Source organism: Varanus komodoensis, unplaced genomic scaffold (genome assembly GCF_004798865.1).
Source record: "Varanus komodoensis strain SLA01 unplaced genomic scaffold, ASM479886v1 scaffold15, whole genome shotgun sequence".
Classification (NCBI taxonomy): Eukaryota; Metazoa; Chordata; class Lepidosauria; order Squamata; family Varanidae; genus Varanus; species Varanus komodoensis.
The window spans coordinates 5,634,241-5,661,151 of record NW_025335440.1 but is presented as its reverse complement, the minus strand read 5'-3'; the positions used below and the strand labels follow the sequence as shown (position 1 = coordinate 5,661,151).

The window sequence follows — 26,911 nt, the reverse complement described above, 5'->3', positions numbered from 1 at the left end:
AGCCGCATGGGAGCAGGCAGCGGAAGCACCTTTGGGGGGGCGGGTTGGCCCCCGTTTCCCCCAAGCGTGTGCCTCCGTGCTTTTTAGGGAGCTGGGCGCTGGAGCTGCAGGCTGGTAGAAGCTGATGCTTTTACAGGCCGATTTGCCAGTTTAAAATGTTTGTGTGCAAGTAATTTTTAAGGTTGCATTTGTGAATCCCCCCCTTTGATGCTGTGAGAACAACCACTAAAAAGTAGGTTACTTAAATACAGGAGAGGAAATGCTTTCTATCACCCATATTTCCTGCAAGAGGCCAAACCCTCTTGAGGGTGGCAGGTTTGTTTGTTTTTTTAACTTGCCCTTCCAAGAGGCTAGTCCTCTGTGTTTCCATGGTGGCTGTAGGGAAGGGGCCACATTGCCAGGAGGGGAGGGGCCAGAATCAGCCCATTATGGAAGTGGGGGAGGGTTTTCGGGGCCGGAACAGGTGCCAGGCCGAGACATTGACCCAACAAGGAGGCATCAGAGAGATGAGCAACTTGGCCGGAGGGGTGCGCACCCTCTTGACCCCTCCGCGAAGGTGGAGCCCGGCGTTTTGCAGGATGGGAGGGACCGAAGGGAAGCTTCCAGTTTAGATTCAACTCTTGACATGCCCAGAGGCCTCTCTCTTTGAACTTCGGGTAAGGCTGTTGAGAGCTCTTCTGTCTCCATGGAGCCTCAATGGAAGAATGGTGTTTTAAGGAATTTTTCACATTTGGGAACCTGAGGGAAGGTGGGGAGGGACCCATTCTCAGCGCAGGTACCTCAGGCTTTATGGGTCGTAAGCCCATTCAGCTAGCGAGGAGAGAAGCACCCCCTTCTCGGGCTGCGGCCTTCCTAAATAGCTATTGCTGCCATCATCCTTGATCGTCCGTTCTGAAGGCTGCCTAGAGGACATAGAAACAGAGCGAAGGGGTCTCCCGGGCCATCTAGTCTGACCCCCGGCTCCAGCCGGCTCCGCTCACGACATGCCCACCATGTGGACGTCCAGCCTATCCTTGAACACCTGCAAAGATGGGGCCTCAACGACCTCCCGCGGAAGCCCATTCCACACCCTCGGGGTCCTGACTGTCAGGAAGTGCTTCCTGGCATCCAAATGGAACCTTGGCTCCCTGAGCTTGGCTCCCTTGGAGCGCGTCCTGCCTTCCTCTGCAGGGGAGAACAGGTCAGAAATTCATCTAGTGGAACAGAGGGCGATGCTGGGAAGCCCCCAAAAGGCTCAGGAAGGCATGCAAAGGGGGCTCGGTTAAGCGGCACCCGGCAGCTTGCACACGGCCAGTGGCTGAGACAAAGTCTCCGGAATCGGAAAGCTCTCCCCGAATCCTGCAAAAGCCCGATTGGTCAAATCCCACAGTGGCACTTTCCCACATCACACTAAGCCACCCTTCAAGTAAGTGCCATGGGGCGGGGGATGCCCTCCCCTTCCCCCTTGGTCCATGGGTTCTCCTCCAAGGGGGGCCTTGGTTTGGGCCCCCTCCCCGTCCCTTGGTCCATGGCATCCCAGGGCACTTCCTAGGAAAATCAGTCTGGACTCCTCTCCCCTCTTTTTCCCACTCTCCCTTTCTGCTCACGGCCTCTTGCTTTTCCAAGGCCTCCCACAAGCCCAGTGGTGGCCGTTTGCAACCCCAGAACTTTGTGCAACTGTGGTCAATCGGAATAATTTTTATTTTTGTCGGTCTTTCCCAGGAGCACAGAAGCGCCCTCGGGACTGTCCCATTTGAGTAATCTTGCCTGGTCAATATTATTATTATTATTATTATTATTATTATTATTATTATTATTATTATTATAAGGGTATATTTGTCTGTTCTGACTTTCAAAGGGAGCAGCAAAGCAGAGAAAAGCAAATTTGAAGATGGTCGCCCTGGGCCAGTAGAAAAGCACAAGTCAAGCGATGAAGTAGTATAAGAAAGTCCACCAAAAAATGGGGGCGGGGGGGGCAGGGAGCATCTCTGCCTTGTCAATTGTCTGGTCAATGTAATTCTGTCGATCTTAAGTGTCAAGGTAACTCCCTTCGGTGCCGCTCCACCTTCTCAGCAGTTCCCTGACTCTCCAGCCAACTCCCCTCCCCTTTTTACAGCTCCTCCTCGGAGCACTTAACTGCTGCGGTTACTGCAGTTCACCGACTGCTCTCAAAAAACAAAACCCGCAGAAATAAACACAAATTTGAGGACTGAGAAGTAAACAGAGGGGAAATTTGTGCACCTCCATTAACTGCTCCTTTGTCGCAAATGTGCAGATTTCCTCTCCATTTACTTCCCAGATTAAATTTCTGTATATTTCTTGTTAAAGCGAACAGGGAACCTCAGTAACCGCAGCAGTAAATTCTCTGTAAAAAAGGTGGAAGACGATGAGAAGTGTCCATTCAGCACTTCAAGGCCAGCGGATTGCTCTGTTCAGCAGAGGGTGCCCTTCCCTGGCCCCATCGTTGTTTGTTTTTATCTGTCTATCGATTTATTTATGCTTCCCTCTGAATGCCACCTACTACCGAAGTCTCGAGGCGGGTTTGATGCACCTGCGTTGGCCGCTTTCTCCCCTTTCCCAGCGCTTTTCCGTTGACAGGTGCAACAGTCAGTCTGCCTTGACGACGCCTCTTCTTGCCAGTTCCCGTGAAATTGACCAGCCAAGACTAAGAAACCCACAGAGCGAAGGACTGACAAAACCAATCACCCCATTGAAAACACAATGGCACGATGTTCTCGGCTGCTTTTTGCTTGTTTGCTGCTTTTGTTATTCACGGACGAATGAGCCAGTGGCAGTTGCTCCAAAGTGCCGCCTGGGCGAAGGGAGGCCGGGGGCTGCTGCCGGCAGCTGGGAGATCTCCGGGGCCAGCCTGTTAGGACTGGGAAAGCCGCAGCCAGCTGCTCGAGCGGGCACCGGCGATGGGCCGAGGGCCCCAAAGCTGGCGCAGAACTGCCGTGCCCATGCTCCTGAGCAGCCTGTCCCGGCAGGCCTCCGCCAGCTGCGTGCTGGCCCGGCCCAAGTGCCCGGTTTCTCTTCAAGGCCCTCGTGGCTTCTCCCACCCGTCCCTGCAGCGGCGAGGAGGAGCTCGCGGGGCCGCGATTTTGGCAGACGGCGCTGGACCAAAGCGTCTGTGAGGAGCTCGGAGCATCGGGCCCGCACTGGGCCGAACGGGCCCCCTTGGACGTGGCCCTCCAGCGCATGCAGTTTGCCACGGGGCGGTTCCAAGGGTGCCCCAAAGGCAGACCCTGCGCGCTCCCAGTCGGAGGGACCGAGCCGCCGTGGCCAGCGTCGTGGCCCACGCTGAAGGCAGAGGCCGTGGTTGATAGGGTGCCGGTTGTGCAATTATGGGAGTCGTAGTCCAACAGGGTTGGAAGCCACCCGCTTGCGGGGAGCCAAGGGGGAACCATGGCTGTGCTGAATGTTCAGCAGGTGGAATGTTCCTCACGAACCCTGCGGTCATCGTGGGCACGTGACCCTCCCCTCCAGGAGAGCGTGTGATCCTTTGATGTGGCGCTTTGCCCCGTGTCCGCCCGCACCGCCCCTCCTGCGCTTGCCCCGTCGGTGGTCCCGTGCCGTCGCAGATCAAGAAGCAAATCAGATGACCGTGCCTTCCGATGTTTGTTTGAGGGCACACGCTGCAGGGTTTGGCTCCGATGTTGCAGGATGTTCCGTAATTAAATGAATTAGGAATCATTCTTGCAAGGAGTTGAAAAATTGTCCAAAATGCGCAGGTGGTTTGGCTTGGTTTGGTTTGGCTTGGTTTGGCTTGGCTTGGTTTGGTTTGGTTTTACAGTGCTGAAAGCGTTTGCCCAAACGCTTGCAATTTCTTTGGCTCGGCTCTGCACAGCACCAGAAACCTAGACGTGATTCAGGGGAAGAGTCCGAAGCAGTGCCAGAGCTTAGATGGCGTTTGTGCCACGGGCCACCAGTGTCCTCTCAGCCAGAACAGGTTTGATGAGCAGCAAAAGATCTGGGCTCAAACAGAACCTGAACGTGGGACCACTCCAATTCTGCAAGAGAAGGAGAGCTGTTCTCTGACCTCAACTGTCTCCTCTGCTTTCTCTTCCAGAAAGACTTGGCCTACCTGCAGCAGTGGCTGGAACTCTTCGTGGCGAATTTTGAGAAGATCATCAGTGTGCATTCCCTGGAACCCAGGAGGTAAAAACCTCTCCCCCGCCCCGGATTGAGCCAGCTGCAGGGGCGCTCGAGCAGATGGTGCTTGAGGGTGTGATGTAAGAGGAAGTGCCTGGAAGACGGTTGCACGAGTTAGGTCACGATCCGTGCATGTTGAGGCAGGGGAAAAGTTCTCTTTTTCCTCGCGTTTCCCAGTCGGCCTGCGTGCACGGGGCTGCGTTGCGACGCGTACGCCAAGCATGGAGTAATGTGGAATGCGGGTTTTCTCTGCTTCCAGGTGCCCAAGGAACAAACTCCAGCGGGATTGGCCTGCCGCTGCCTTCTTTACACACACGTGCACGCACACAAACATGCATTTTGCGTGGGAATGTAAGGAAAGCCCTGCCGGATCAGGCCCAAGTCCATCCAGTCCAGCACTCTGTGCACACGGCGGCAACCAGCTGCCCGCAGGATCCCTCCAGCAGGAGGGGTGCAAGACCACCCCCTGCCCAAGCGCCCCAGCAGCTGGGGTCTGCGGGCAGGCCACCTCTGGGAAAGAAGAGGGCACGTGGCCCGCAAGGCTAGTGGCCACTGCTAGCCACCCCTCCATCAACCAGCCCAACACCCTTTACAGCCACCTAAATCGGCAGCCATCACCACTTCCTGTGGCAGCCAATGCCAGAGTTTATCCATATTCTGTGTGAAGAGGTCCTTCCTTTTATCTGCCGTAAACCTCCTACCCGTCAGCTTCGTGGGATGACCCCGGGTTCAAGTGCTCAGGAAAACGTCTCCCCCTCCACTTTCTCCATGTGTTCGTCTTCACTGATTCACACAGGTGCTTGTCTCTCCCATCCATACCTTGTGCGCAGTTAAAGCTCATTTAGAAGTCTCTTCTGTCCAAAGCATGCTTGCGCGCTCGCTCATCGCCTGTTTCCATGTTCATTTCTAAGGAAAGCTTCTCAGTCTGACCCTTTTTTAAAAGGAAAAAACCCTTTCTCCTATGAATTTAAATTACCTGTTGTCATTTTCTAGAACAACTTCTGGTCGTCCGGCTAAAAGCCTCTTTCTTCATCACTTTACAACACTTTCCGCTCCCTTGTTCCCCTTTATATTTAGTCTCTTCCTATTTTAAGCCACACGGAGGGCTCTCCATTCATTCTAAGGAGAACTTGCACTCTGAGGCCAAGAAAAATCTTACAGGGCTGTCTCCACGGACACGCTCCAGGGCTCCTAGGATTATGCGTGTACGTTCTCCCAAAAAGCTAGGAGGAGATCCCACGGCGGTGGATGATGAGAGTTTTGTGAGAGGCAGGAGCCTTCCAGCAGGGCATGGTTCATCCCTGGCCCTCGCCATCACGCGTTGGACTGGCAGCCCCCGACCTGGGAGGGTCTCAAGAAAAATTTTGCAGGACTCGGCTGTGGCTGGCTGCCAGCCCCCCAGGATGAGTGGCCCTGTGCCCTTCAGAACCAGGTGCTGGGGAGCATGGGCCAGAGAGAGTGGCATTGTGCCACTGGTCTATTTCTGGACTCCCACTGGGATTCTGCGGGGCCAGTGCGGACGCGGGCGGGCGGTGGACTCAGCCGGCCTCGGTCAGACCCAGCAGGGCTGCGGTCACACACTCTTGCTCCCTGGGACCAGGGGGTGGCTGTGTAGACCCCTCCCCATCCTGGCCACGGCGCTGCTGGGGCTGCCTCCCCCCCAGGAAGGTGCAGGAAGAGAAGCGCTCTTGGCACCCACAGGGCAGTTTCCTTTTATTCATGGAAAACTTTTATGTACCATCCGCTACCAAAGTCTCGGAAGGGCCTTACAATAAAAGAGAGTGAAGCGTAGCGTCCAAATAAGTTCCCTATACAATAAAACCCCACATTAAAATCACAACAAAACCTTAAAATACTGGGAAAATATAAGTTTTGGCCTGGCGCCGAAAAGCATAAAGTGATGGCGCCAGGCGAAACTTTCTAGGAAGCGAATTCCATGATTGGGGGCCACCACAGAGAAGGCCCTTCTCTGGTAGCCACCCTCCTGATCTACTTCAAGGAGGGTCCCCAAAAAAGGACCTCTGACCCAGATCTTAAGGGGCGGGCGGGCACGTCGGGAAGGAGGCGCCCCTTCGGAGACGCAGGTCCTAATTATAAAGCTGCCCATCTTTTAGGATGAATTCTCTGGGCCGTCTTCTTGGGACACCCTTCCCCAGCACGGTGCCCACCGAAGATGTTTGGCTGCTGAGGAATCCTGGGAGGCATAGTGCAACACTTCTGGGGGGGGGGGGGGGCACCAGGTTGGGGGCACCAGTTCACGCAGTTCCGTCCCCTTGGAAATTCACATGCTGAAAGACAGGGAAAATTAGAAGCACCGCCTTCTGAAAAGCACTTTGGAGGCTGCGCAGCCCCACGAGGTCCTCCGAGTGCCACGGAATTGGGGTTGAGAGGGAGCTCAGCACAGGAGGGCCGGTGCGGGGTCCTGGCGGAGAGGCAGCAGCCCGAGACGGAGAGGAGGTGGCCACCCGGAGGCCCTCGGAAGGAAAAAGGCAGGCAGGAATAGGATGGATGGACTTGCCTCATTCTTGCCCTTCGTATCCAGAAGCGACTGTTAGGTGCAGCCCTTAATCCAAGGAATGCCCAAGAAATCCCAACGTACCAGCTGGAGAACGCCAAGCCCTGTCATCTTAGGATTTTGCATCCCATATGTTTTCCTCTTGCAGGGAACCCCGGGCACTAACCCAGTCGTCATCCTCACCCTCTTATCCTCACAACAACAACAACCCTGTGAGGTAGGCCGGGCTGAGAGTGGGTGACTGGCTCCAAGTCACCCAATGGGCTCCATGGCTGAGTGGGGACTGGAACCCAGGTCCAACGCTGGCCCCAAGTCTCCTGGGTCCCCAGTCCAAGGCTCCCACCACTAGGCCCTACTGCCTAGTTTTTCTATCTAACAGTGGGTTGGGTTGCACCCTGGATAGCTCAGAAACAATTGTGTGCTTCATTCCGGTTCATTCCTGGTTTGTTAGCTGAGACGTACGTCCACTGAAGGAGAAAGCCAGGCCCTTTCCTCTCCCTGTTGAATATTTCTTTCCCACCTAGCAAAAACTCGGGCATCCAGATGCAGCCGGAGAAGCAGGAGGCGCAGCGATGCCTTGACGCGCTCCATGTGAGCCGTGCGGTGCGTGGGAAGGCGTCCCGTGCGCCCCCGACACAGGCGCACGGCATTCCGCGCGGCCAGCGAGCGCGCTGGCGCGAGAGGCTCCGGAGCCCGGCTTGAGAGCTGCGGGGAGGGAGGGACGCCTCGCCCAGGCATCCAAGCCGGGCTTCCTCCTCCCGGTTCGCTGGCGGTTGATTTCCGCACTGCCCTGTTGCCACACCGACGGAGCGCCTGATGCAACACCCGCTCGAGATAACCCATCGGTGCCTGGGCAGCTTCCTGCCCCCCCTTCTGAGAGCGAGCGCCTTTCGCCTCTGCTTGTTTTCTGCCCGCCGTCGCCCTGCAAACACCCTTCCACGCTGTCCTGTCCTGTCCGCTCACTCGCTCCCCTCTCTCTCGCAGCGCCCGGGTTGGTTTTTGCAGCATGGCTCCGGTGGACGGAGGGCTTGCCTTTGGGCGGCATCGGCAGTAGGCACTTCCCAAGGGCCCGGGGCCAAAATTTGAGGGGCCCACGGACGAGCTCACCCTCACGTTTCCCCTCGTCGCCAGTGCGCCCTGCATGTTCACCCACTTTGCGCTCCGGCTCGGAGGTGCGCGAAGACTGCCGCGGGGTCCTCGCTCGCTCGCTCGCTCGCTGCTCGGTCCCTGCCTGTCCAGAAGGCAAAGGGCAGCCGGGCTGAGGAGGCGCAGCGGGGGCTTCTGTGTGGCAGCCCCGCCGAGGCCCAGTTCGGGGCCCTGCCCGGGGCTCTCAGAAACCTGAAGCTGGCTCTGATCGGATTCACTGAATTTCACTTCTTGCTGTGGTTGCACAATCTGGTTTTCAGCAGAGAATTTTGCAAATGCCCCGTGGTGGTTTTCCTTGCCTTTAAACAAGCATTAAGGTCTGTTGTGGGGCGATGCTTACAGGCTTGCTCGCTCCGGTATCTTCTTTCATATGGGGCTGCCATGTGGACCCACTACCTGGCAAAGCCAACCACTGGGAATTTCTTATTCAAAAACAGAAGACGCGGGCAAGTTTCTAGTCCTTATGAAAGTTGCAGAGGCATGATAGCTGAACAGGACTTTGACAGGTCAGATGGCGTGGCCTCCATTGCCGCGGTGCACCTGGCACTCGTTCACCACCATTTCTTTCTGCCTTTTCTGTGTGCTGCATGGACCTTCTCCTTGAAAGCAAAACCCCGCGCTATGGAATGGGGCCACAGGCTCCTTGCCCCAAACAAGGAATTGAGGGCACCAGATGTGACCTGCATGGAGCCCCAGGTCTGTCCTCCGGGTTTCCTCCGATGTCCTTCCCACCCTGAGAGCCCCAATGATTGGATGGATTTCTGGATTTTGCGCTGCTTTACTGATTCCAAAAGACTGGGATACCTCTCTAAGGGCCCTAAAATATGCTCCTAATTTGGCCCTGCCAGCTTCGCTTCCAGCCTCACCCACCACTGGAGTTGCTCGCCAATTTGCCACGTTCGGCTCGCTGCTTGCCGGGGTGGGAGCGCACCCACCAGCGTGTCAAGCAGGACTGGAGGAAATAAATCTGTCTGGAAAACGCTTTGGGATGTAACCATGATCTCGAAGGACCTTGCTCATTCCTTATTAAAGCCATGCATCTCAGACAGGAAGAAGTTATTTTGTTCATTAAATGCACTGGGAGTGATTCCTGTAGTAAAAACAAAAGCAGCCCATCTCTTGCAACCGTGTTGGTTTCTGCTTGCGTTCCAGAGCATGACGGATCCTGCTAATTTGTCCGTTTCAGCTCCTTGGAACGCCTTTTTCATCACGCCCAGTGACCCATTCGCTCTCCAGTGCTTTGGAGTTACATGCTGAGCAGGTTCAAACTGGCTTTCATAAGAACTTTCTGGTTCTGCTTCTGCACCGCAAACATGCAACAAAAATAATGCCCCGTCCTGTAGCATAGAGGAGTTGAGCTGGAAGGGGCCATGAAGGCCATCCAGTCCACCCCCTGCTGGTGCAGGATGCCAAGTCACATCATCCCACTCAGATGGCTGCCCAGTTTCTTTTTGAGTGTCTCCCCCACCTCTCTAGGCAGTTGGTCCCACTGCCGTCTTGCTCTGACAGAGAAGAAGCTTTTCCTGATGCCCAGCCTGGATCTGGGTTGTCGCAGCTTGAATTGGATTATTCCGTGTCCTGCACTGGGGCATCAGCAAGAAGAGATCTTGGCCTTCCTGTTTGTGGCAGCCTTTGAGGTCCTTCTAGAGGGATATCATGTCCCCCCTCAGCCTTCTCTTCCCAAGGCTGAACGTGCCCAGTTCTCCCAGTCTCTCCTCACGGGGCAGTCTCTCCAAGCCCTGGATCATTTTTGTTGCCCTCCCTTTTTAATTTACCTGCCTCTTTCTTAAAACTTGGTGCCCAGAACTGGACACAATATTCCAGGTGAGGTCTGACTAGTGAGGAGTAAAGGGGAACTACTACTTCTCGTGATTTGGAAGGAACGCTTCTGTTCATGCATCCCAAAATAGCATTTGCCCTTTTGGCGGCTGCATCGCATCGTTGGCTCATGCTTAGCCTAATGTCCACAATTGCTCCAAGATCTTTTTCTTGTTCAGTCCTGTCGAGCCACGTGTTCCCCATCTGGTATCGGTACCTTTGGTTTCTCTTTCCCAGGTGGGGGACTTGGCACTTGTCCTCCCTGAATCTCATCTTTCAGCCCAGTGTTCAGGTTTATCAGGATCGCCCTGCAACTTCCTCCTGTCTTCCAGGGTGTTTGCTATTCCACCCAGTTTGGTATCGTCTGCAGACTGAATGTGGCTGCGGCCCAGTTTGTCCCATCGCTATATCCAGGACAGTATCTAAACCTCTTTTCGTTCAGCCTGTGGGTGAATGCCCCCCCCCCCCACTTCCATTCTAAAGCATCCCTGAAAGATGTCCGTCAGGATTACCGTGAAAACGCCCGGAAAAGAAAAGCACAGGCAAACGGCTTGCACGGTTATCGACACTTTCCAGAGAGCTGCAAAGCGGAGACGGGGTGAACTTTCTCCGCCTCTCCAGCATCTCTCCTGAGGATAAGATGGGGGGGAGGAGCAGAATTATGGAAGCTGCTCTGAGTCCCTCGGAAGGAAAAATGTGCGATACAGCTATAATAAATAATAATGTGGATATGGGGGCGTGCTATTTATTAGTGTTGCAACGAAACTGCATAGGCTCCGAGGTGCCACCTTAGAAACTGGGCTGCGCAAGAAGGAGCCCGTGAACGTGTGCGCAGTGGCGGTCGCGCAGCAATGACCCTCCTGTGTGCGGCTTGCACGGCGGTTGCGCAGGACTCAGTTCCCGGCGGGCAGCAGGTGTGCATGCCCGGAACTTGGCTCATAGATGTGGGGAAGCGCAGCAGAATCCTGGGAGCTACTTCAAATGGGATTTCCCACAGATCCCTATTATACATACGCACCTGAATCCGCTGTGGGTTTCTCTGACTCCCCCCACGACCTGGTGCTGAGTTGGAGGCTTTTCCCACGCACGCATCTGGGTTCACATCCTCCGAATTAGCGGCAGCCCAGCTCCCCAACAGCCTGCCAGAATGGGGCCTGGCACGGCATCAGGGCAGCCCTTGTTCCCAGACGGAAGACTTCTCCCCGGGCTATTTTTAGGTGGGTCTTGTCCAGCCCTGTGTCAGTGAGCGATGGGCGATACTTCAGCTTCTCATGGCCAAAATTGGACTGAGGCTGAGTGCGGGCACCGCTGAGCGCTGTTTTTAGCCTGTGACGACCGAAAATGATGAGCGGCAACACAACTTCTGACACGGCGGATGGATCTTGCGCGTCCCTCCGGCCTTCGATGCACCGCTCGCTCGCTCCCTCCCTCTCACCTTGGGGCACGAGACCAGGTAGACTTGCCTCTGGGCCTAGATAGCCTGGATCAAGAGTATCCAGGACAGCAGCTTCTTTGCCCCCCCTTCCCACGGCCACCCCTCCCGCCCCTCCAAAAGTTACTCGGACTTTGGAGAGCCTGCCGAATGGGGTGTGGTGGATAGGGAAAGGGGGGCCCCCCAAAACAGGGCAGAGGTGCTTCCGTGAGCAGGAGGTCCCTGGGGTTTGCCCGAGGCTCTCCCTGGATTGTGGGTGGGTCTGCAGCCTCCACCCACCCAGGCAAGCCCCCAGTTGCTCTAGCTGAGAAATACGAATTTACAGCTCTGCTGCGCTTGGACGGGCATCTTAGCCTGAGGTGCGCATCCTGCCCGTTACAGTGCTTGAAAGTGAGACGGCGCTGGGTGCATTGCTCACCTTCCCACGCTGTTGCCACTCTCACGGTGGTGCCCCGACTCCACTTCTCCGCGTTTCTCTCCCGGTCGTTCCCCTCTGCACCTTTCTCCCTCCTTGCAGTCCTCCTCCAGTGGAAGCATTTTCCCCAGTGGGGTCCCAAGCCGTGCACAACTCTGTTAAACACAAATGAAGTGCCCCAGACTCTCACGGAAAGCTGATTCATCCGTCGAGCCCATTCCTTCTCTGTCCTCCTCCCAAAGAGCTTGGGGGATTCCTCATATCCTCCCAACAGCCCTGTGAGGTAGACCAGGCCAGTCTATGAGCTTCGCAGCTAGCCGAGCTATTTGAACCCTTGCCTGCTCAGAAGTTATTGTTGTTTCCAAGTGTAAGAACACCAGAAGGGATCCCATACAGACCGAAAAGTGAAGCGGGGCCCCCAAATTAAGCACGATTCTGGAGCAGTTGCCTGTGAGGAAAGGTTACAGCATATCAGGCTGTTTATTCACTTATTGATTATATTTATAGCCCTCCTTTTTTGCTTCCAAGGAACTCAGGGCTGCCCCCACAGTGCTCCTCCTGCCCTCCGTCTTCCCCTCACCACAACACCCCTGTGAGGTAGGCTGGCCTGAGCCTGCAGCTGGCCCCAAGTGCCCCAGTGGGCCTCATGGCTGAGTGGGGTCTCGAAGCCAGATCCCGGCTCCCAGGCCCACGCTCTGCCCCACTCTGCCTGTTTAGCTTAGAGAAAAGGCTGTTACGGGAAGGAGTGAGCGATGTGCGTGTCTTTCCCCTCGGCTTGGAGAAAACAGGGGGGCCGAATGTTTCTCCCCCTCTTGGAATGCTAGAGCCCACACGGATCTTCCCGCGGAACTGAGCGGCAGGAGCGATGAAAGGAAGGGGTTTCTTCACGTACCGCTTGGGAGCAGGAGCCTGCCCGCACGAAGCGTAGTCCCGTTCTGGCGGCGCGAAGGGGCGTAGGCAGGGGCACGGGTGGATCGGCGGGCGCTCGTCCCGCTGGCCGCCCTCGGCGGTGGGGGGCTTCTGCGGCGCCTTGGCCCACTCCTCTGCTTCCTTCGTCCCTTGCAGGCCGGAGGAGTCCGTCTCCGAGATCCCGCTGCTCCCCCGGGACGTCCTCCATGTGCTCACCCAGCAGCTGGCTCACTGCGTGCCTCAGAGCGCCCGCCAGGAGGTGGCCGAGGCGGGCCTCGGGCAGGCCCTCCTCATCGTCAAGTTCTTCATCATCATCTGCAGGTACGTCTCGGCCGCTCCGCTTTTCCGCTGGTGTTTTGCTCCAAGCCTGGCCGCAGCCGGGTCGGCCGCCCTTTGGCGCAGGTCCCACCTCCATTGAACGCCCGAAGCAGCACCTGGCTGGGCACCTGTGCTGGGGGCGGCGTCTAGCATCGCAGACAAGCGCTTTGCTCTGCCAGGTGCTCACGCCCCACCTCTCCCGCCTGGGGACCGCGTGGTGGCGGCTCATCTCATGAAACGGGGGTTGGGATCAGGTTTATTCCCACCAGAAAATAATAGGAAATCCGATTGCTGAGCACATCCTGCCTCTCTTGGGTGAATCCTCGGAGCTGTGGAGGGGCAGGAGGCTGGGATCGTGCCCAGGCGGAAATCCTGAGATAGTCGGTAGTTGTCCTGAGACCTCTCTTGTCTTATCCTTTTTAACAAACAAATAGAAGCATGGAAACAGAGCGAGTCAGAAGGGGTCTCCCGAGTCATCTAGTCTGACCCCCAGCTCCAGCCGGCTCCTCTCATGACATGCCCACCATGTGGACATCCAGCCTATCCTTGCACCGATGGGGCCTCAGCCACCTCCCGGGGAAGCCCATTCCACACCCTGGGGGTCCTGACTGTCAGGAAGTGCTTCCTGGCACCCAAATTGAACCTTGGTTCCCTGAGCTTGGCTCCGCTGGAGCGCGTCCTGCCTTCCTCTGCAGGGGAGAACAGGTCTCTCCCCACCTCTGTGTGATGCCCCCTCACATGCCTGTATGTCACCAACATATCCCCTCTGAGTCTCCCCTTCTCCAGGCTGAAGAGGCCCAGTTCCCTCAGTCTCGCCTTATACCCCATCATCCCCTGCAAACCGGCCACCAACCTTGTGGCCCTACGCTGCGCTTACTCCAACCTGGCTAGATCCTTCCTGCAATGAGGGGCCCAAAACTGAGCACAATACTCCAGTTGCGGGCGCACCAGAGTCATAGAGTGGCAGTAACACCTCTCTCAATCTAGAAGCCACGCTTCTGGCTATGCATCCAAGGGTTCCATGTAACCTCCAAGCCCCAGAAATAGGGTGGGGTATGCTAGTCTTGCAGTATGAATATGGCACCTTGATCTAGCAGCAGAATGTTTATTTCTCCATTTGGCATATTTTGCCCTGCAAGGAATTCGAAACCGCTTACATGATTCTCCTCTTCTTTCTGCCTTATCCCCAGCAGAACCCTGTGAGGGAGGTTAGGCTGAAAGTCAGGAACTGGCTCAAAGGGTTTCGTGGCCAGGTGGCAACGAGACCCCGCGTTCCCCGAGTCCCAGCTCAGCTCTCAGACCGCCGTGCCGCACAGATGCTCCTGAGCCCTGAAGTTTGGAGGTTCCTAAATGGGACCAGAACTTCTTAGAAAGGTGTTAGGATGACGAGGAAACAGGTGGCGCACGAAACGTGCGAGCGCTGGCATCCAAGGCCTTTTCCCTGCCGAATCAGTGCTGGCCTCTTTATTCTATCCTCTTCCGGTGTTCCTTTCCGAATTTTGACTTCTTAGCCAGAAGAATTTGATTTAGGCAGTTTTTAGAAATAACAACAGGAATGAAGGGTTAGGTTAAGGAGCTGCATCCTCAGAGTAAATGAAAATATTCAGTAAATGTTTTGGTGGGAATAAACCGATAAACCTTGCCAAAGTTGACATTATTTGCAGAATGGATCTGTGTGAACTTCTCTGAGCTTTTATTTTTAGCGTCCTGCTAGCTGGAGGGGGGTGGGGGAGCCTTCCAGAAAGTGTACAGGCCCCAATTTCAGTGCAATCCTGCTTCCCCTTGCTTTTTCCTCCCTAAAATACTTCCGCTTAGGAAATCTGCTTTTGCTCCTCCACCTCATCCCGCCTAGCTCTAAATCAGGATTATGCTGTTTGTGGGCATGGACGGGAGGGAGTCTTGTCTCTTCCTACATTTTACGGCCTCACCCGTCTTCCCTCTATTCTGGGAATAATTACAAGAGGCGGTAAGACTGGGCGAATATGTGGACGCAGAAGGAAGAGACATGGCATTGCTTGGAACTCTGCAGAGTCCTGGATGGATTGATTGGTTGATTAAATTTGTATGCCGTCTATTATTTGCATCTCTGGACGGCATACAACATAAGTCAGAATAAAATAAATACATTGACTATTCCACGCTGGCTGTAATTAATAACATACAAACAATAAAATCCAATTACTATTAATACATATTAAAATATTGGTTAAATAAAAAGGTCTTGACCTGGCGCCGAAAAACATATGATGATGGCGCCAGGCGGACCTCTCTGGGGAGCGCATTCCATAGTCGGGGCGCCACCGCAGAGAAGGCCCTCCTCCGGGTACTCTGCCTCCTAATGTCTTTCACGGAGGGTTCCCGGAGAAGAGCCTCTGCCGCCGATCTCAGGGGGCGGGAGGGCAAATAGGGAAAAAGGCACTCCTTTAGGTATCCTGGTCCCAGGCCGGATTGGGCCCTTCGAGGGTGCAATTCAAGTTAATCTGCACTCTGCAATTTGGGACTCATGTTCTAAAATCCACCCTGGGGAGCACAGCAAAGTGGACCTGGCAGCTTCCCCAGCCTGCGTGAAGGCGGCTGCGAACAACCCGTGTGGATCAGGTCCCCCTCCTTACTCTTGGCAACGAGTGGAGCCAGCCCTAGAAAGAGCTGCACTATAACTGAGAGCCGCGGTTTTTTCTGTTGATAGCAGGGAGGTGTTCTTTTAAATATCAACATACAGGGACACACAATATAAATGCCTCTAGTGCGATGGATTTTTTTATTTTCTTCAATATTGCTGAAATGTTGTATTTCCCCCCCTTTTTAATGGTGGCTTGGTTGTTTTTCTATAGCACAATAAAAATGCAAGAAAATTAAAACTTAGAACCCATCAGGTTGATGGACCATCCCTTTTTCTAGAATGCTGCACTTCCACAGAAACATGGGCGGGCAGCTCCTTTCCCGTCTTTTACTCTCGAGTAGGTGCAGCCTGGTCCGGACAGGGGCTTTAACACGCCTGCTTGGCCCGCACTTCTGCAGGGACCAGGCGTGAGCTGGCCAAGCCAAATGTGGGCAAAAGGCCCACATTTAAGCAGCCTCCTCCCCTCGTTGCCGTGGCACATGGTTCCTCTGGCCCTTTCCCGGGGACCCCAGCCCACCTTCTAGGCAGACACCCTCTCCCCTCGCATCCTCTGTGCTCAGTCCAGCATCGCCATCGCCGGCTCTCCCGCCACGTCTTCTGTTTCCATGGAAACCAGTCTGGTACCCTTTCCGGCACATCTGTCTCTTTAAGCGCTTACCGCTCTGTCCCTCCCTCTCCTGCTGCTCTTGGCCCGACCCCTCTCCATGCCCCCAAAGCTTTGCAAAGGTTGGGGGCTCGGGGGACCCCGATTGGATGCCTGCACCGTGACCTTGATGCTCTGGCCAAGACTGCTTGTAACATATTCATTTTATTTATTGATTTAAAACATTTCTGTGCCGCCCCATTCGCCGAAGCCTCAGGGCGGCTCACAACATATTGGGGGGGGGGGTGATGCACTGATGTTGCAGCTGGGGGGGGCGAATTGCTGTTTGCCACCCTCTTCTCCCCTCGCATCTTATTCCCCATGGGATCCCGGCCCCGAATTTCTTGGGTGCTGGAACGTTCAAAATCCAGAGATTCTCGCTCCAAGAATTCTTCACAAGCAGTAAAGAAGCTGACAGCTGCCGTCTGCAAGCTGGAAGAATCGGATTTCCTCCCTCCCTGGAATATTTCACCACATTTGAGCTCCGGTAGTATTGCATGAGCAGCCGGGACATTGGATGGTGGCAAAGTTACGATTCTTTCTGCCCGGGTGACGTTGTCCCACCTATAAATCCATGCAGTCCGGGCTGTGCAGTTAAAGGAGCAGAAGAAAGCTCAAATAAGTGAGCCGAACTGCGTTCTGCAAGGAAATGTCTCGATTTGATCCCCGGCATTAGGGAAGCGTCTCACATTCCTATGGACCAACATCAGTACATTTTTTTTGTCCACCAAGGGCTGGGCAGTGGCTGTTCCAGCCCTCCTGGATAGCTGTGGGCGCAAGGGAAGCCGCTATCTGCAGATTCTCACCTTCCATTCTTGCTGTATGCTTCTTTCCCCCCCTCTTTTTCCTTTTCCTTTTCTCTTTTCCTTTTCTAGCAAGAAAAAAGGATGAAAGTTTGCCTTACTGGCACGAAGACCCAGAGGCTGAAACAGAGGGGCTTCTGGATTTCCAGTGAATCCAGTTGATCCTTTCAGGAATGCTTTGGATTAGACTCTGGTGGGCTGAGGCCCAGTGCCACTGGCCACCCCAGGGGTCAGCTATAAACCACAATCATCCTTCATCATATCATACATTGGAAGCTAGGCTTCTGTCCATGGAAACCTTTGTTCTGGAAAGGCGCTCATGAAAAAATGGGGAAAATAGACCTTTTTTTTTTTTTTTTGCTAGAATGCATACTTGGCTGTTCGCTATTAACACCGATGTTGAAATATGCAAATAGCATCAACAACAAGGGTCATGTTTGCTAGCTATTCCCAATGCCATCAACAGCTTTTAAGCCTGCTTCTTCAGCCAAGGTAGCTTGTTTGTGTGTTTTTCAGTTGCCTCGTTGCAGTAGTTCATTGCCAGAAACTCTTGTCCTCCTATAATTAAAAAAGAAAAAGTTGACGGATCTTGAAATGTGGAACTTCTGCTACGCCTGGATCCAACAGCTTCCCCTGGTTTGTGTTGGTTAGTGGACGCAAGGCAGCAAAAGGTTGGATCTGCCTGCGGCCACTGGGGTGCCATGTGTGGAAAATAGCTGTCTGTCCTCAATTTTGTGGAAAATACAAAAATTTGGATAGCTTCCTACCTTTGACCCTTCCCTCTTCCACAAGAAGTCCCCGGCTTGTTTTTATGAACAGCTATCGGAAACCATCGGTGGCAGTACTATCATGCTTCTCTTTAAAAGACGGGAGGAAAATTCATTTTTCGGAGATAATTCCTGTGGCTTGCCTATTGTGGCACATCGGGAGACGAGGTAGTCGCTCTCTCTGGCTTGGGTCCTGCTATAAAATTGAAGCATCTCTCTGAGGACTTGGAGAGAACGGCTAAAAATGAAAATACTATAAATAAAATTTCAGCTTTTTGGTTCTGGGGGAGTGTAGTTTTTTAGAACAGGAAAAGTTCTGGAAGTGAATGGGAATTCCAACCATGGTCTGCCCCCCTGGAGGGTGGGATGGTTTTGAATGTGCATTGCTGATTGCATCGGGTTCCTTAAACTGATTCTATTCTATTCTATGCCATTCTATTCCAATATTTACTAATCCTGTTTCCAAGGCAGTTAAATAATATGAAATGGTTTAAATAAAGATACAGCCAAGGTATGACAGGCCTTTAAAGCTCACGAAAGGAGCGGGACAGTAAGAGTACAGGAGGAAGCCGAAACAAAAACAGTTAAGAGGATTTGAAAAGGCCTGGACAAAGGGCTTTGCTGGCACCGCAGCAGCGTCCCTGGGGGCACGGGGCACCCCCTTGGGGCACAGCTGCAGAGGAAGGACAGGGCGGGAGGAGCTGGTTGTCCGTCAGCCTAACCTCAGACGGGGAGGGTCCTTGTGGTGCCCGGGCCCTTCGCTCGCCTGGGCCCGCAGCCGCAGAGGACCTGGCAGGCGCTGCTGAGGGTTGCTTCTGCAGCAGTGATCCCCCTTGCCATCGCTTGGAAAGCTCAGCCGGGTCACGCAACCCACACCTGTGCCGAGCCACCTGCGGCCCCCCCACGTCGCTGCCTGTGTCCTGACTGCTTGACCGGGGTGCCAGCACTGGGCTGAGCGCCTCCCTTGTACCGCTGCGCTACGGCCCTTCCCCAAATCAGTGGGGAACACGGGGTGCCTGGGAGACAGAAGCCGGCTCCGAACTTTGGGAGGCAGGCGCACGAGGAGGCTGCTGCGAAGAGACCGGCCGGGCGCCTGCCCCGGCTCCGGAGGCGGTTCTCCGGGCACACGCCGGCCCCCACCTTGGCAGCCCTTCCCCCCCCGGCGGCCAGCCTGGTTTGCCCCCCCCCCCCACGTTGCCCTTCGTGGCCCCGGGGGGACGCGCGGCCGAGCTTCCCGCCCCGACCGGTCCCTGCCGGCCCCTCGCCTCTCCGTCCCCGGGAGGCCGGGCGGCCGAGGTCTCACCCGCCTGCCCGCGCAATCAGCGCCCGTCTCCTTCCCGTTCTGGCACATGCTGCCCCCGCCTCCTGCCGGGTCTCACCGGCTCCGTGCCCCCCCCCCGTCTTTCAAACCCCGCCGAGGGTTATTCTTGGCACGGCACGCGGCGAGCGGCTCGCATTTTCTTCGCGCAAGGCCTGCGGTCTGAGAGGGAGCGATAAGGCCCGGCCGATGATTGTTTCCCTCGCACGGTTGCCGGCGGGGAGCTGAAATTGCAATGCGCTGATCGCGGGGGTGGGGGGGAAGGGGCGTGTGGCAGGGCAGCCTTCATTAATGGTGCCGACAGGAACACCCCGGGGACGGGCTTGCGCAGGGGTGGGACGTGCCCACGCCGCTTTTGGAGTAGTCGGCTTCCCTCCCGCCCACGCACAGCTGTGCATGGAGAGCAAAACAGCCCCCTCTGTGGAGCTGCTGGGCCAACTGGCTCTCCGCTCTCTGCCTGAAGAAGAGACCTGTTTGTTCAGAAGGATGGCGCTCACTGAGGGCTTCCAGAAAAGGTTGGCTGTTTCCCCACTTCTTGGGGCCAGAGGGGCCAGCATGCTGGATGGGGGCAGGTGGTGGGAAGGGGACCTGGCCTGTTTCCTGCACTTACCTATTTATTTAGGTGTGGCCGATGCTCAGCCTGGTTCTGCCCACACAGGTGTTCCAGGTGCAAACTCGGATCCTGGGTCTGATTTTAAAATGCAGACGTGCGGCTTGAGCGGAGTGTGTGCTTTTGGGGGACGGGTGGGTGGAGGGGGCTCACACTTGATCTAAACCCCCCAGTGGAGTGATTGCCAGGCCTGGGACGTTTTTGGTAATGTGCCATGGGGTGGGAACTTGAATTAAAGCACACGCCTCAAAGCAGTGGAGTTCATACAGGGCTGGGTCTGTTTAAGGGCGGAAGAGCCATGTGGCATAATACTCAGGTATTCCCTGCCACTCTGCATCCTAATGCTCAGGTATTCCCTGCCACTCTGCATCCTAATGCTCAGGTATTCCCTGCCACTCTGCATCCTAATGCTCAGGTATTTCCTACCATCCCGCTATTTCCTATCACACTTCACCCACTCTGAAATGGGGGGGGGGCATCATTTCAGGTCCTCGGAGACCCCCCTGCACACAACACACAAAGGGAGGTGGTCGTGAGGTTTGACTGCAGGAGCTTGGACTGCCCCCCCCCCCACACACACACACACACACGCTTTCTCACTTACCCCAGGCTCTTGCCCCTTCAGCGTCCTGGAGCAGCGTCCCTCGCCTTGCGGGGCAGACCTTGGTCCGCTGAGCCGGCGCCGGTCCTGCTGCTCCCGGCGGCGGGGGGAGCTGCCAGGGAAGAGGCGGCAGCCAGCCCTGGGGGAGCCGCGATTTTGCTGGGCGGGGGGCAGAGCAGCGCTTGAGTGCTGGGGAGTCCCGTGCAAACTGACGTGCCGGTTGGCTGCCCTCGACATGAGCAGGCAGGAACTTTCAGGCTGGCCTTGCGGGGCTTTTCTCGGGGGTTTTCAGCCTTTGTCTGAACGTTTTCTTGCCGTGTTGTCTCGTGTGTTTCGGCCAGAGGAGCCAGCCGTGATGCAAGCCATCCTGACTCGTGGCACAGGACCACTGAACATAGAGCAATGCTGATAACCGTATCATGACACATACATGTGCCATATTTGCACATGTACAGAAGGCATTTCCCACTGCTCTTGGAAAGCCTTGTATTGGCAGAGAGACAGCCCTGCCTTTTGGCACAACAGCAAATAAACACAATTTATTGTGGGCCAAATAAAGCCCTCCAGCTCTGACAACACTAAAAACCCCAGAGTCACGTCCCTTGTTAACAGTGCCTCTCAAGTTTCTGTGAGCACTGAGGGCCTCAGCAATTTGCTCCGCCCCTTACAAAAAAACTTGCAAGGGTGCGTGGGCATATTCCTTCGTGCTCAGGATCGCTTGCAAGGCAGCTGTAAGCATCCAGAAAGAACCAGCTTCCTTGGTTCCCTTTCGCACGGTTCCACCCAGCGGCTCTGGCGTCCGGGTCTGTAGGTAGCTAATCGATGCTCCCAACTCCCTCGCTGGGGAATTAGTGTCCGAGCAAAGAAATTACTCACTTGGGAACTTGCCGGTGGCAGAGGCCTTTGCGCCTCTCCTTGCCCCAGGGCTGCGAGGCCGGATCCTTTCTCACATGCTCCTGCGCCTTCCTTGCAGGAATCTCGAAAACGTCCAAGCTGACCGACCTCCGGCGTTTGTCCGAGAAGTGATCAATCTGCTGTCTGCCTACTCGCGGAAGGTAAGCGTGAACTTCTGGCACTGTGTACACAAGGTTAGGAGGATGTTCTGCATTCCTGGGAAGCCAGGAGTATCTGCTCCTTGAAGAGGAATTTGATCGCCTGGCCCGGAGCAATAGTGGGAAGCCTGATGGACCCAGTAAGGGCTGCGAGTGTGAGGCAGAAGGGGATGCTCTGCAGGCTCGACTCGAGGCATGGATTGCCAGCTTGCCTTAATCCTTCTCTCTTCACTGCTCCCACCAGCTTTGTTCGTTTGTTTGTTTGTTTGGAATACTTTTATGCCGCCCCATTCACAAAAGCCTCGGGTTCCATTCCCTGTCCTGAAAAGCTCACGTAGCCGAAGCCATGTGGACTAGTGACATGACAGCCCTGTTGCAGAACTGAAAACCATCTCTAAGGGCTTTTCTTGGCAGCCTGCTGCAGTCATGCCCGTTTTCCACTTTTGTGCTTCTGACTCTGAAGAGTCCTTGTGATCAGATGGATTAAATTCGTGCCAGCAGCCTATCCCAGCTGTTCGTATCTTCAAAGTGCATTTAATGACATGAATGTATTTGAACTTGCTGTTTGGTTAGGGAAAGTGCTTTAAAAAAAATCCCTCCCCACCCCCGCACCAAGGAAGCGCGGGCCGCCGTTTAACTGAGCTCTCCGTGTCCTTGACAGCTCAAAAGCACCCAGGGGCAGCCTTTGCCTTCCCAGAGTCGGCTGGAGAATGTGACTCTCTACGCCCTGCACCTTTCGGAATGCCTCTTCGATCCGTACCAGACGTGGCGTAGGCAGCTGAGCGGGTGAGTGAGTCTCCCGGCCCGGCTCGCACCTCACGGAAGACACCGCAGAGCCACAGAACGTTAGCGGGGTCTTTCCAGCCAGTGCCGGAATTTTAGCAAAGTCGGGGCCCTGCATAACGCTACGGGTGACCCCCCCCCCCTTGCCAGAGCATCCCTGCAGAAAAAGCCTCCGCACGTGGGACCGCTCGGTGTCCGTCCCGCAGCCAGATCGGCCTCTCCCAGAAACCTCCCGGCGCGTGGCTGGCTGGTCCGGGGTGCCCGTTGCTTCAGATCCTCGCTTGTAGGAGTGGGTCGCACTCTCCAAGGGGCGTAAGGTAGAAAGCAGCGGTCCCCGACCGGACACCCTTCGGAGGTGTCCGCCCACAGCGCCCATCATCCTCAGCCAGTCGGTGTGATGGTGCTTGCAGCCAGCTGGTGACAGCCACTCAGGGTAGGAGGAAACAGCCTCCGCCCGGAGGAAAGTTAAGCCAAACGCCTCGCTTGGCCATCCAGAAACGGCCTGCAAGTCTTTTCTGGTTCGTCAGCTGGACTCCCTTTCCCAGAAAAGCGACAGCCAGGCCTCTGGAAAGCCAGTGGTCAGCAGAGAAGCGGCCCCTGTGGGTCCTGGACTGGAATTTGCCACAGAGCCTTTTCCCGGGGGGGCTGCGGCTTGGCTGCATCCCCCCCGTTCCCCCCGTGGCGTCTCTGCAGCTCTTCTGTGCTCTTTGCTTCTCCCAGAGAGATTGTCAGCATGAAGGAGAAGAGCAAATACAAGTTCCCGCCAGTGGTGCTGCCTCCCGAGTTCAACTCCTTTTTCCAAGGTAAGTCCTGCAGCGGCTCTGCCAGCGCCCCCATCCCGTCTCCCGCAAGCCCACCCCGCGGCCTTCCTGGCTGTGGCTCCGGAAACGCCTGCAGGGGGCCAAGGTTCTGTGCTGTTTCCCTTCCAGTCCTGCGAGCTTCCGCAGGGGCGAGCACGAGGCGTGTGGCGGCCCAGGAGCCAAATAAAACACTCCGGCTCTAAACAACACTAAAAACCCCAAAGTCACGTCCCTTGACTCGCCGTCTCGCTCCGCTACCTATCCTGGCACGTGCTTTCAGTGCATGGAAGTAATTTATTTATTTACATCCCACCGTGATTCTTTCCAGGGAACGCAAAGCGGGTTAAGTAACTCTCTTCTCCTCGCCCTCTGATCCTCACCACAACAGCCCTGTGAGGTAGGCTGGGCTGAGAGTCTGACCCAGCCAAAGTCACCCACTTGGCTCCATGACTGAGCAGGGACTCGAACCCGGGTCTCCCGAGTCCCGGTCCCGCGCTCTTCACCACTGCGCCACACTGGCTCTCATTTGGCAAACAGGCCATTCAGGGGATCGGTTGCTCACTAAATGCGACCCTTTTTCCTCCAGGGAGCCAAAAGCACTGTGCACAACCTCCTCCGTTTTTCCCCCACAACAACTTTGTGAGGTAGGCTAGGCCAAGTCAGTGACTGACGCCAAGACACCCGGATCTCCCAAGCCCCAGCTTAATCCAACCAGAACAAATTCCTAAATTCGCGTGGTGTCCCTAAGCCGCTATTCTGGGTATCAGAATTCAGGGTCCCAGTAAAAGCAGAAAAGTTCCTGCAGGCCTGACTGCCCCCCCCCCCCCCCGCCCCGCATCCCACTCTTTGTCATTAAGATAAACGGATTCTCTATCGCCCTGTTAGCAGAAACACTTCTCCACAAGCCCGCTTTTGAAAGGACCGCAGGCTGCCCTCTTGGGACTGCCAGAAAAAAAAAAGATAAAATAAAAAGGTGATTAAAGGACAATTAATATGCATTAGGTGACTTTGCCTCCCTGGAGAGGGGGCTTCCCCCCGCCTCACGGTGCATTGTCGCCTTCAGCCGCTTTTCTCCTGCCAAGAAATTTATTAGATTCCCCCACAGCAGCTTTAAAGAGGGTCAAAGACGAAATATCCTTGAGTAGGTTACCAGAGCAACTGAGTGACAAAATAATAAAACGTGGTGGGGGGAGATGTAATTTTGCGGCGGTTCCAGACATTAAAGTACCATTAGCTCTCCCCTATCCCACCGATCTAAAGTTGATTTATCTCTTCTGCTGCTTTCGATGCCCCTCTGGGATGAAGAAAGGTCCGTGGCCAGTGAGCGCGAGGCTAAGCCCCGTGAGGAGGAAAATCCATGCACGGGGTTCTTCTCTGAGCATCCGATCAGCAAAGGAGGACGGATTTGCAGAAAGCGTCGCCCAGAGATGGCAACAAAAATATCCCTAGGCATTTTAGGGGCTTTTCTGCCAGGTGTCTGTGACAGAAAAGTACTTGAATTGATGGACTTGTAATTATTTTAGCACAGGCCGGGGATTTCTCGGGGCTCTTTCAAGGGTGAGCGGAGCTGTCACTTGCACAGACGCATAACCGCTTGCCCTCGTGCGTTGCTTTGTGGGCAGCCCGGGTTTCGCTGAAGCCCAGTCCTCACACGCCTCCCTTTCGAAGCAGGGCCACGTGCTTCACCGCTGAAAACGATGGCTTTCCGTTGAAGAGGCGCGATAGGAGAAGGAAGAGGCCGCCAAGCACATCTCAGATTCTGTGCGTGTGCGGACAGAAAACGGGCCCGCCAGCTGTCGGAGGCGCTTTCTCTGCGCAAGCCGTGCCAGGATTGCACCATTTTTTTAAACGCCAGTGCTGGCGCGGGGGGGGGGGGGGCGCAGCCAGGTGCCAAAGCCCAGGGTTCCCCGTGGGTGGGGGTGAGCAGAAGCAAGTTCCCCCGCCCCTGTGCCACGGCATGCCCCCGGGATAGGTTGGGATGTGGCGCTTTCCTCCACACGCGGAGAACCGGCATTTTTGCATGAAGCAACCCGTGTCACGTCCCCTTGTCCAGAGAAAAATGCCGAAAAGGGAAAGCCACATTCCAGGGAGCAGAAGGCCTCCGAATGGGCGGGCTGTGGTGGAAAGGCGACTGCAGGCGGACTTGCGCTCGCCTGGGTTGGGATGCGAAAGGCGTGGAATTTGCCGCCGGCCGGGCTTTCCGGGGGCAGCCATTTCCTCCCCGCACCCCCCGTGCCCGTCTCGTGATCGAGCGGCTGCTGACACATGCCCCGCGTGGAAAGCGTTTCGCCACATCCAGGTGCGGCAAGAGGAGGGATGTGGCAAAGCCCAGGAAAGCGACGTCGGCGCTAAGAAGGCTTGCGACAGAGCCAGAGCAGCGGGGGTGTGAGCGTGCAGTGTGGCCCCGTTGAGCACCAGTTTCATGGAGAGCCGGTGTGGCGCAGTGGTCGAGAGCGTGGGACTGGGACTCAGAGGATCCGGGTTCGAGTCCCCGCTCGGCCATGGAGCCCACTGGGTGCCTTTGGGCCAGTCACAGACTCTCGGCCCAGCCTACCTCACAGGGTTGTTGTTGTGGGGATAAGGTGGAGGAGGAGATGTAAGCTGCCTTGAGCCCTTTGCAGGAAATCGGCAGGATATACATCGGAAAATGAATAAATAAATAAATTGTGGGGAAGGAAGAGGCGGGGGAGCCGCTGCAGCGGTGGGGGAGGGGGACAGGGCCCCCCCAGGAGGGGGCCAGCTCTCCGATTGCACCAAGCCGCTGGCATTTGCAAGATGACCTCTCCCCGCTTCCCTCCTTGCTTTCCTAGAATGTTTCCAAGAAGGCGACGAGCTTCCGGAGGCCCTGCAGCTGCGCCTCATCCATCTCTTCGGAGCCGTTCTCTCCGGAGGCAAGGCAAGCCGCTTCCCCACTCCCTGCTTTGGGAGACGCGGCTCGGCGTGCCGAGCGAGCCCCGGAGAAGCCACCCTTCATCGGCCCTCTCCCGCCTGGTCGTCGGGGCCCCGGCTCCCCGCGCTGGCCTTGCAGGGCGTCCAGCTGGGCTCTGCCGGCTGGGGAGGGCTGGGCCGCGTGTGCGTCGCTCGGGGGGTTCGGTCGTGTGCTGGCGGGGCAGAGGGTGCCGGCCCAGCCCCTCCACTTGCCGAGCTGGGGATGGAGGCTGGGGGTCGCAGCGCCAGCTCGCCCCCAAGAGCCGACTGCCCGCGAGTGAGCCCATGGCAGTTGGGGGAAGAGGCCTTTTGCAAGGCAGGGGAGTAACGGACGCGAGAGCCTGGCTGGGGCTGGGGTGGGGGAGGCGTGGCTGGCCGGGGGGCCCAGTGGGCCGTTGGGCCTCCAAGCCTGGCCCCCCACCCCTTTTCTAGGGGATGAGGAGCTGGCTTCGCACCTCTCCGGGTCGCAAGCCCCTTCTTCCCGCAGCCCAACCCTCCTGCGTCCGGGGCAGGGGGCGGCAGGTGGGACGCTCGGGATGCCCCACAAGGTCCTTCCCGGGGGGGGGGGTCTGCAGCCCAGGGCTGCTCCAGCGCAGCTTCCAACCGCCCGGCTTCCCTCCCCGCAACAGCACAACGCGCTGCTGGCGGTCACCCCGTCCTCAGTCGAGGTCCTCATGCTGGTGCTCCGGCGGTGGTGCTCCCCGGCCGGCGGAGCCCCCCGGGACCCCCGCCTGCTGCAGCTGGCCCTGAAGAGCCTGGTCCGGATGGTGCACGTGCTCCACGGCAGCAGCCCCGGGCAGCGCAAGGTGGAGATCCGCGCCATCGTGGACTGCTACTTCAAGGTGCTCAACGCCGACCAGCCCATGGCCGCGCGGGACGGCCCGCCGGGCCCCCGCTGGGAGGAGCGGCTCGTCGCCCTCCGCGTGAGCATGCTGGGTGAGTGAGTGGCGGCCCGGCGGAGCAGGGCCCTGGCCGCCTTCCGTGCCGGAGCGGCCAGGCCAGTCCGCCAGCGACTGAACCGGGCATGAGGAGAAACCCTGCGCGGCCGGGGGGCGGGATCCCCCTCGTGGGTTGCGAGGCACGGCGGAGCTCTTGGCAAAGCACCCCTCGTTCGCGGTCCCCAGCTAACAATTGGTCGCCAGGAAGGCAAGTCCCTGAGCGTGTGCAGAGCGGTTTGTCGAACCTGAACTAGAAAGCACTTCCGAGAACCGTCTGGAGAAGGGCTGGCGCCTGAGAGGGACACGGGGCCCCACGCTGGATGGCCCTTGCAGCCCAATCCCGTGTCACGGGGTCGGGGGCCGG

General features: G+C 56.5%; 1 protein-coding gene across 1 annotated transcript in view; it reads left to right on the top strand.

The window, feature by feature from the left end:
* Nucleotides 1-26,911, top strand: part of NBEAL2 (neurobeachin like 2) — a 90,821-nt gene that overhangs the window by 5,590 nt on the left and 58,320 nt on the right. Inside the window, exons 2-8 of the mRNA XM_044424752.1 lie at nt 4,049-4,137; nt 12,523-12,687; nt 21,020-21,101; nt 21,760-21,884; nt 22,602-22,684; nt 25,492-25,577; nt 26,239-26,545. Coding sequence (XP_044280687.1) covers nt 4,049-4,137; nt 12,523-12,687; nt 21,020-21,101; nt 21,760-21,884; nt 22,602-22,684; nt 25,492-25,577; nt 26,239-26,545 — 937 coding nt within the window. The remainder of the gene's footprint in view (nt 1-4,048; nt 4,138-12,522; nt 12,688-21,019; nt 21,102-21,759; nt 21,885-22,601; nt 22,685-25,491; nt 25,578-26,238; nt 26,546-26,911) is intronic.